At 31.4% G+C, this 10,886-nt stretch overlaps 1 protein-coding gene across 1 annotated transcript; it reads left to right on the top strand.

The window, feature by feature from the left end:
• Positions 1 to 5,320: 5,320 nt before the first annotated feature.
• LOC129004323 (uncharacterized) lies at positions 5,321 to 10,609 on the top strand. The gene is made up of 5 exons (XM_054432864.1): positions 5,321 to 5,427; positions 5,864 to 5,893; positions 7,597 to 7,909; positions 9,234 to 9,368; positions 10,382 to 10,609. The coding sequence occupies exons 1-5, from the start codon at positions 5,380 to 5,382 to the stop codon at positions 10,486 to 10,488; spliced, it is 633 nt and encodes a 210-aa protein (XP_054288839.1). The 5' UTR covers positions 5,321 to 5,379; the 3' UTR covers positions 10,489 to 10,609.
• The last annotated feature ends 277 nt before the right edge of the window (positions 10,610 to 10,886 follow it).

The raw sequence follows: 10,886 nt of genomic DNA, 5'->3' as shown, positions 1-10,886 counted from the left end.
ATCCTCAATAATTCAGGTATTGAAATACTTAAGCTGTAGGAGTCCGATATAAAGTAGCAATAAAGTATAAAGTACTCCGAAATTCGACGTCGTAAACAAGCATTGGAAACCCATTCTCCACATCTGGAGGTGACTCGTCTAGCGAAATATCCTTCCGCCATTTTGGTCCGGAAAAGAAAATAGGACGTAAGTAAACTGGACTTGCCAATATTGTTGAAGTGCGATGTATAAACTTTCATACATTCCATTTATGTCTATTTTAAAAGGTTAAAAAAGAAAAATACCACCCTTACAGCAAATGTTCTGTTCTCTGACATTAAATTTTATTTGACTGATCGGATTTACACTGCATAATCAGCTGAAGTATGTCAGACCTAATTCCTTAAAAAAAACATTAGGTTTAATGAGTACCTACCTAAGTTTTTTTTTTCCTTTAGGAAACTTCTTCAGTAAAGTTTTAATAACTCATTATGAATTAAATAAATTTTCCAAATATGATTTTATGTTCTACAGTATTGTGTTAAGAAATGTACAAACTTCTATGTCTCAAGCGTCAAAATAGGAAAAACTAATACCCACCAATACCTCCCTAAAAGCCCCTTTCTACATGCCAATCATGATTGTTCACGAGCTTGTTCATACTGTTTACAATTTTTACCAAATTCCAAAATTTTTAGTCTAAATATCTAGCAAGCTTCTGAAGCCAAATGGATTTTACTATATCATTTGAACATGACATGTTTTGACTTCTAAAGACATAAAAAAAGAAATCGGTCCTGGGTCTAGGTCTTACCATGGGACTTACGGTAGTAGATTATTCCCAAATTTGAAAATCCGCTAAAACTATGAAATAATAATACATTGTTTTTTTTATTTTTTTTAGATTGGCGGCCCCCTTAAATTTGCCCGTCCACATAGACTACAGATTTGTGCGTGGAACGTACCCAGCAAAGCAAGGGGTGAGCCGGAACAGTAGAAAAGTGAACTACTGAAAAAATGTTTGTGGCAGTGACTAGGATCCGAACCCACAACATAACTGCCTTGGGCCCGAAGTCCGTACGCTACCAACTGAGCCACCGACTCACCAAACTTACCTGTTATTTTCTATAAAATCCTAAAAAAATATTTCCACTGATCACTACAATGTCGAGCATTAGCAGTCGAATCTCAACTACATATCAATAAACAAATCTCCACCTAAACAATTAAGATTATTAAACTGCTTCTAGTTACTTTATTATAACTAACATTAGCTATAAGATAACTAATGTGCTATTACGTGAGCTGATTGCAGTCAATTATCATTAAGCAACCCCAACAGTCAGATACAATCACCATTAATCTAGTTTGTCCTACACAGCGTGCATAACAAGCTGGTAAAAAGAAAAACACACAAAAAATCCTTCAACATAAATTATACATACATAAACATACATAAATCATACATACACACATACGAAAATTTTACAAAATACACAGAGCTACACACATAGAAACAAATTTGAGTCTGAAATCGTATTTTTACATTAATGCAAATGCATATAAAAACATACCTTGGTATCTACATTTTAAGTAAATACTTGTTTTGTCCTTGGTAATTCAACCAAGTCGAAATATATTCTAAAATGAGAACATACGTCACGTAGATAAATAAATTTAACGTTTTAATTAGAAGAACACATCTTCATAAACACGACGGCTAAAGGTTTATGCTATCAAATTTACAAATTACAGATTTGAATGAAGCTTAGTTATTGTTTTTTAGTAGTAAAAATGACAGGAGAGTTTTTTCATAACATACGAGCAAAGAATTAAAGGGATGACTCTATTGATTTGTTCTTCTACAGTGCCTAAAAAGTAATAAAAATTTAAATTCTAAATGTTTGACTAATAATGAGAACGTAATCTGTCACCAATATCGTGAAATATATATATTTCATATATTAATTTACAGATGCTACCGGCGCTACTGAGAAGGCATTGAGCCTCTCAATGTGCGTAAACGCATTTTACCTCCAAGTTAGTTTTTGTCACTGAATTATATTACTACATTTAAATAAAAATTATACATACAATTTTGCTGTTAAAATAAGGTATCTACTCAATTATACTTTACCACAGTGCAATGAATTATTGTAGCAAACATACAAGGGAACAATGTTTATATACATTATGAATGTAAAGAGAACTAGTTAACTGACTAATAAAGAAGATTGTTATCAGACAATTATGGCAATAATATATGAGTGAGCATAGGGAAATGCTTTTAACGTCTACAATGTCAAAGTCTATAGACATTAAATTAGAATTTATCTTTATACTCTATTCGCTTATAGTCCAGTCAAGGAATGAGGTGTAGAGTGCGTGAGCAGGTAACTAAGCAATTCCTTCAAAAACTTGTTCAGGGGGCTTAGGGTGTTAACATTCCAAAAGTCCTGACTCCTAGGTGGTGAGCCAGGGGGTGGAAAGGGGAAAAAGGGGGGGGAGAAAGGTACGCATTTTGGGTTTTTTGATTATATCTCGAAAACTATCAACTTTTTGTATACTATAGTAAATTATAAAATTGAAGAAGATTAAATTTTCTACAAGAAAAGTATATAATGTGTTTATTTTGGTTCAACAGATTACGAGTTATAACTTATTTAATTGATATCTTATTAAAATCTTCTTCCATAAGAAATACATGTTAATTAGTATGCGAAATGGGGCGAATCCTATCCGCCCAAAGGAAATGTAAATGATATTCTGGAAATCTTGACAAAATTTCCAGTAATTTGACACTTTAATCATTAAAATTGATCCAAAATTAAGGCGAGGGCGAGGTAACAAAATTTCGAGTTTTGGTGTTTTTTTATTGGAAATATAAAAAAAAAACCTTAAATCATCCCATTTTTAAACACTCACCCTCGCTCTTAATTTTTGACAAAATTTCATGATTAAAGTGTCAAATTACTAGAAATTTTGTCAATATTTCCAGAATATCAGTTATATTTCCTTTGGGCGGATAGGATTCGCCCCATTTCGCATACTAATTTACTTGTATTTCTTACGGAAGGAGTATTTTAATAAGATATCAATTAAATAAGTTATAACTCGTAATCTGTTGAACCAAAATAAACACATTATACACTTTTCTTGTAGAAAATTTAATCTTCTTCAATTTTATAATTTACTATAGTATACAAAAAGTTGATAGTTTTCGAGATATAATAAAAAAAAACAAAATGCGTACAAACAAAAGTGAAACCAATAGCTAACGTTTTAATGTGAACGGCAGTTAACTTCCTATGAGGCACTCTCCGTTTATAAAGATATTTTTGGGGTGTTTTCTAATGTTAGAAATTTCATAAATCTTTCTAAACATGCAAATAAAAATATTTTTTTTAAATAGGCTATTTAACTTATAGCTCTGCTGGTATGCTCTCTATCTATAAAGTTGTCTGGTATTATTTTTCACAAATGCAATTTGTTAATTTTGATGATGACTTACAGTTTTTAAAACGTATTTCTAACTAATTACGTACTATTTTAAATCATACTGTCATTGTCTTTTCTCTGTATATACGTAAAAGTACTAGGGTCATATTTCCTTACAAAATACCACGTTTCCTCAGTGTATTTCTGCTCCAGTGGTCTGTCAAAGTGAAAGTATAGGTTGAAGGCTTGGCAACAGTAAGTAAAGATTTGTCAGAACGATATATTTTAAGTAAGGGCCATGCAAAAAATCATATTTTGTCTCAATGTTGATTTATTTATGCCAACAGATGATTTTTTTTCTCTCCTGTATACAAAATGTCAATATTGTTAGTGGTAACATTACTAAATTATAAAATAAATTGTAAAATAATAATATGTTTCATTTGTATGTAAAGGGGAAAACAAAAACCCATATTACTACAATAACAATTAATTGGCAACTTCCCGTTAATTTGCTACTAACATTTTTATTATTTCAATTCCGTTTATTCACTAACAGATTTTTTCATAATCAACAGGTTTAGTTGGTTGGGTTAGTTTAGAATAGTGTCATTTCATAATTGATATATTTATGTACTGTTTACACTACAGTCAGACTTCCATTATCGTGTATAAATCAATCAAACATACTAATTAATGTAACGAAATTATATTGATCTTTATAAAAAAGCATACGTTTCTTTGATTATCCTTATCGTATGTTCTTTATAAAATACAGCTACGTTTATAATCAACTATACCATGGGATTACCAACCATCCGCAATGTGGTAAATATTGTTCATGTTTAATACAGATGAATCATCGGTTTTCATTTTAGTTGCCCAGACATTGGCGATGATTTTGTCTAATCAAATTTGGAAAATATATTATACAATAGAAAATTGTAATACAAATATTAAGCTTCAAAACTCGATGTCGTAAACAAACATTGGAAATCCATTCCCCACATCTGTAGGGGACTCGTCGAGCGAAATATCCTTTCCGCTATTTTGGTCAGAGATAAAATAGAAAGGGAACATGTGTGTGCCGTGTTTTACCTGTATTATATACTAATAATTTATGTATGTAGGATAGATAGAGGATGAATATATTAGGACTTATTCCATGGTACTATTAATTTACGCGTTGTTATAGTTGAAATCCCTTGTCATACAGAAGAAGATATTTTGAAAAAGTTTGGTTAACATTTTTAATTAAACTACATGCATTAGGTCGTGATATGTGCCTATTCCCTTCACATGTTTTATACGAAAGATTTGTATTCATAAATTTACATTAACTACAAGCTATTTTTTATAAGGAGACAGTTTGTATTTGATATAAGAATTACAAGTTAAGAAGAAGGTGTTAACAGTTTTTTAACCAATCTAATGGCATTTATGTCTCGGAATTCTTAGTTGTCGAAGTATATTGTTCCTATTCAAAAGACAAAACTAATCTTGCGTAATTTTAATTAGTGAACCATACATGTGTACTGTGAATATCTATTCAAAAAATATAATGCTAAATGCCATTGACAGAATTATAATTTAAATGTTTTAGTTTCAGTAATATTGATGGTTTTATGAACATAACCACAAGCATGTCAATAGGAAAATCCTAATTTTAAATTGGAAAAATAAGTGCAGAATTTAACAGATTAATTATCAACTTGATATCAACCGCAGGTGCAACATGGTATTTTAACTTTTAACACATCATTAATGTGCAAAATGTGCACTAATATGTGTTCAAAAATGTTTAACAAAGCATCCTGTTGTGACAATACCATATACAGGATGCAATTGAGATAGATCAGGAGCGGAAATAACATGGCGTGAGAGAAGATCAAAATCAACACAGATAAACATCTGGGCGAGCTACCAGCATCATATAAGAGCAGCATAGTTCACTGCATAGTCATGAAGATCTGCTACCTACCGATATTTTTGGCTTTGGCCTCTCTCAGTGTAAGTATCCATTAAGACTATTTTACCTACTATTTTCATCGTGGTTTGATATTTTAGTTATTTTCTTTCGGTTTTAAAACTTTTTTTGTTACGTTTTATGTTTATATTACGTTTCATATCAACATGCGAATAGAATAGAGCTATCAATGGATTCAATGGTTTGATAGAGTAATACAATAAAATAAACTATGCTATTTGCGCACTGTTTGCTTAACTCTTTTCATAAATTATCTATTGAACTTTCAAATTGAATTTAATTAACAACCAACGTTAATATTTTTGTTACGAACAGAAATAGCCCAAAACCTTATTTTAAGTATTTTTTATGTCACAATACTGAAATAGTCTTTTCTATGCAAAACATGTTTTTATTGTTATGTGTCTATACTTTTTGAATAATTAATTATTTATTTTTATGGTAACTGTATATTTTCAGATGCCTGGTGCTAACGCTAGAAATTTAGGGGTAAGTTTTATTTTAGTACTATACGAATACAACAACTAGTCATAATTAAAGGATAACGATAACACTATGATAATCGTTCGTAATCTTATCACTGAAGACTTTTACTGAGGAAGCAGGTTAACCCTAAAGAATTAAAATTATGTGATGACTGTGTTTACTTCTTACCGTACTGCGCTGGCAAGATTATATAGTTAGAAATAATTTTTTGCTCGAAACTCATGTTTGATAAAGGTGAGTTTACATCTGTTAGAATATTGTAGAAAATGAAAATCGTAAAATTTGTTTCATTCAGGATGAAAAATGTTCTCAATAATCTGTTATTTAATCTAATTAGTTGTTGGAATTTGAATTCATTAGAGTTAAAATTTGATGCAGTCAAACTACAAGTGTTTATAATTAATAATTAACGGAGCATTTTATCTAAAGCTTATGAGAAGTACTCCTCCAAACTCCTGCGACTTGGTATAAGATAATTGTGGATGTTTAATAACTTCAATTATACTGTATTTTAGTTTAATCGGTAATTCCTTTTGTCCCGTAGTTTCATGCCTAAAGTATGTGTGTCAATAACTTAAAAAATATACTCCGTTTCAAATGTAGGTGTTTTGTAGAGGAAGCAATCAATCCCTTCCCTAATGGTTCAACAGCTGAGGATTCTTAAAATCATATGGGTGTTTTTTTAAAAACTTGCATCTTTATTTATGTAAAAACCGCAATAGATAGAAATATGCAGTTTGCGGGAATCATCTATTGACGTAGGGGGACCAATTGTTTTGAATTCAACGTTACATTCACATTCCCCCCCTTTCCCCCCCTGCCACCAACTTATTTTTTTTTAAATAGCGAGGTACCCCTTGTGACATATCAAATAAAAGAGCATAAAAAAAGAAAATGTTTGATGAAAAAAAATTGAAAATCGGTTCATAAATTTGTGAGATATTCCCCCCCTCACCCCCCCCGGAACTTAATTTTTTTTTAATAGCAAAGTACCCCTTGTGACATATCAAATGAAAGAGCATAAAAAAAGAAAATTTTTGGTGAAAAAAAATTTAAAATCGGCCCATGAATTTGTGAGATAATCACCCCCCTTTTCCCCAACCCATAACTTGTTTTTTAATAGCAAGGTACCCGCCCTTGTGACATATCAAATGAAAAATAAATTTCGCCAAAATTTTTCTTTTTTCATGCTCTTTCATTTGATATGTCACAAGGGGTACTTTGTTTACAAAAAAAAATTAAGTTCCGGGGGGGTGAGGGGGGAAATATCTCACAAATTTATGAACCGATTTTCAATTTTTTTTCATCAAAAATTTTCTTTTTTCATGCTCTTTTATTTGATATGTCACAAGGGGTACCTTGCTGTTTAAAAAAATTAAGTTGGGGGCAGGGGGGGAAAGGGGGGGAATGTGAATGTAACGTTGAATTCAAAACAATTGGTCCCCCTACGTCAATAGATGATTCCCGCAAACTGCATATTTCTATCTATTGCGGTTTTTACATAAATAAAGATGCAAGTTTTTAAAAAAACACCCTGTATAAATAAAAATATATAAGGTAATAAAGTAAAAAAGTTAGGATTTTGTAATTGGAGAAAACCTATCTGATAGTTTTAATTAAATTTATTTACAAACTCTTAACTAAATCAAACGGTAAAATGAAGTATTCTTGTATATAAATAACATGGATGAAACCCACTGTTTCAGGCCGTAAGAATAATGCACAGCCAAGTAAGTGCAGTGATAAGTACAGTAATGTTACTGATAATTCCTTCTGAGGCGATGTCAGTGTTTACTGGGAATACCCATGAGGCCCTCTCTAGGAACTCTATGGAACTTCCATCAAGTGGCCCTATCGCATCACTGGGAAGGACTCGGCGATCCAGCATTGCTTGGGAATCACAACTTAAGAGAATTCAAAATGAAGTGGAAACTCTTGAGAGGATGGTTGAGAGCAGCCCAGTCAATCGTCACATGGAGAAGGTCTCTAGGGTCGAGAGAGGCACTGATGAGAGCAACGGTGAGACTATCAAAGATTGATTAAACTTGATGATAAGTACCAGAAAAATATTAAAAACTAACATATCTTACTAATATTATAAATGTGAAAGTGTGTGTGTTTGTTTGTTTGAAGTTCAATCACACATTAATTACTGAACGGATTGGGCTGGCATTTGGCATGATGATAGCTCACATTCCCGATTAACATAAGGCATATTCTTATCTCGAAAATTCTTTCGGGCTCCGCCCTAGTGCCTCTGGAGTTTCCCATTTAACCTTATGAGTACTCATATTTAAATGGAATTAAAGAATTTAGCCAGCCGTTTCAACTAAAATGGTTGGTTCTATGATATGCAAAAGCATTAAAAGTTATTAGATTTATCAACAGGGTGCGGCACTATTATTTTTTTTTCATTAATGAAAACAGCTAATTTGAACTAAGCAGAAACAAAAAACTGTGATACGCAATGAGAACTGTCTGTTTACAGTTATGTGTTTTTTTTTTTTAATTTCACGAATAATTTGGGATATTTTGTGAATCTTTAATAATTTATTTTTTTCTATTGTTTGAGTGAGGTTAACATTATGGCTGTGGTAGATGTGTAATAGTATAGTATGACGTACATTTGAAGAAGGAAATTTTATTATACTGTGTCCTCCCACATTGCAAACACAAAGCTTGAGTACTAAGCATTTTATACTAATATACCAATCCCGTACGAAGGACGGGTCCTCTGCTAGTACAAAAATATAAGTGAAAACATAAAGTACTATATAAGTAATTATAGAATAAGAGTATATTAACACATGATTCTTGTAAGTTTTTAAATAAGCAATAACTCTAAAATAGAAGTGTTAAATACACTCTTCACCAGTTAATGATTCTAGCTTGGAATTATCTATTACTGTTGTACATGTTGGTCTAACGGCGATGAAACATTCATAGAGCATGAAAAAGGTTATTGGAACAATTAATTACCTACGTCATCACCTAAAGATTAGTTAGTTTACAAAGTAAGACGAATATTTGCTTTTAGCTTGAATGTAATAAGTCTGTCATCTAACAATCATAAATGGAAAGAGGTACAAAATTAAATTGGCTAGATACAACCCATTTCATGAGTTTACAAACGTGTCATTGAAATACAGCGAAATATTAAATAACTGAAATTTATGAATATTTCGTAATAGCTGTAAATTTAAATATACATACATTGCGTTTACAAAATTACAAAACGTCTATTTTATGTACACTGGATGTTATAACAACCATATAAATTTCTCCGTATAAATATGAGTTTGTAATGTTTTTTTTTTTTGCTAATTATGTGATGTTTATACAGATGAAGACAGTGCAGATGTAAGGGGTAAGGCTATGGAGGTTGCCGGGAAGGGGGCTGCCATGGCAGGGAACGGTATGCAGATGGCAGAGCAAGGAGCTAAAATGGCCTCAGACGGGGCTCAGGGTGCTAAAGCAGGTAAAGTTCTGGTTATCTTTGCATTTGTTCTTTATATAGTTGTATGGATGGTTATCAAATATACTACTTATCAATAAAATAACTGTCAACATAGCATTCCTCTCCTTAGTCTTTAGAAAGCGCTCTCTTAAAAGAATAATTAAATTTTTAACTATTTAATTTTAAGTTTTTCCGTTGACATTTTGAAATACTTTTTTTGGAAAAGGTCCAAAAAAATGTATTTAACCGTACGAAATATGTGTGTGATGTATGTGAGTGATACTGATTTTATTGAGACATAATGTAAAATGAAGCCTCTCCAAAATTTTGTGTTGACAGGTTATTACATTTAGTTCTACACGTAGGCTACATTGAAATATAAACATTTTGTAAGGATCGTATTCAAACTTTTATAGTGGAATAAGCCTGGATAGGAAATAATATACTCCAGATACTTACAAAACAGCATTTTTCTCTGTATTCGAATGGATCTTGGTAATAAACTAAAAATAAATTAACTAACTTGTGCTAGATAAAATTTGGCAAAGTTTGTTGAATGATGATCACTATATTTGTCTTGACAAAGCATTTGAAAAAGAACAAAAAGCTTAATAGTTTATACTAGGATAATAATTTGATTGTTTGTTTAGTTCAAATAGCATTGACACTTTTTGAAAACTGATATACAATGCAGATGAAAATAATTATCAAAAAATATTCAAAACAAAAATAATAACATATTCTGTGAACTGTACGCTTTATTCAGGTTTTTTTAGAACTCAGATTAATGCATTTCTGTATACATTAGGCATGTTATTTTATAACAGATGTGTTTTTACATACTTTTACTTTCTTTATTTTTTTATTGTTTATGACTGTAAAGTCTTACTATTTTTTGGTAGTATTAGGCATACATTGCTTACATCGTGCAGAAGATATCTCCACATATATTTCGATAATTTTTATACCATTGACGCTGCTAACCCTTAAATAGCCTTCAAAACTTTGTTGTATTTTTATTTATCAATTTGCAGGAGCCGATGCCCTAGGGAATGGTGCAGAGATGGTGGGAAAAGGAGCAGAAGTTTTCGGGGCGGCCGCCCAGCAAGGCCAGGACGTCGCAACCTCATTTTCTGGATAGTTCATTCCATGTCGGGCATGTTAAGTATTTTTCAACTTCACTGACTGAGTATTTTTTCTTGATTTTCTCAAATTCTTACTATGACTATGTGTGTTCAATATTAAACTCCAAATGGGATGTAGTGGTTTTAGTTTTTTCCCCCTGAACTACTTCACTGCCAATGAATTTATACTTTAACGGTAAACTAAACGATTTATGTTTTATCTAGTCTCAAAAGAGTATAATTTTAAACTTACAATGTGAGGTGAAATTTTCATTATTTATAAAAACTTTATAAAATAGAATGTAAGTAACAAAGTACGAATTTTCTCTTCGAAAACCATTGCAATCATTACTAATGTGTAAATTTGAAAAATATAAGTTCCTCATTTATAATTTGTGATTTGCATACAATTAGT

This window comes from Macrosteles quadrilineatus, unplaced genomic scaffold (genome assembly GCF_028750875.1).
Source record: "Macrosteles quadrilineatus isolate MER2022 unplaced genomic scaffold, UCM_ALF_1.0 Scaffold_9__3_contigs__length_116548681, whole genome shotgun sequence".
NCBI lineage: Eukaryota > Metazoa > Arthropoda > Insecta > Hemiptera > Cicadellidae > Macrosteles > Macrosteles quadrilineatus.
The sequence above is the reverse complement of the archived record's forward strand: the minus strand, read 5'-3'. Positions and strand labels throughout refer to the sequence as shown.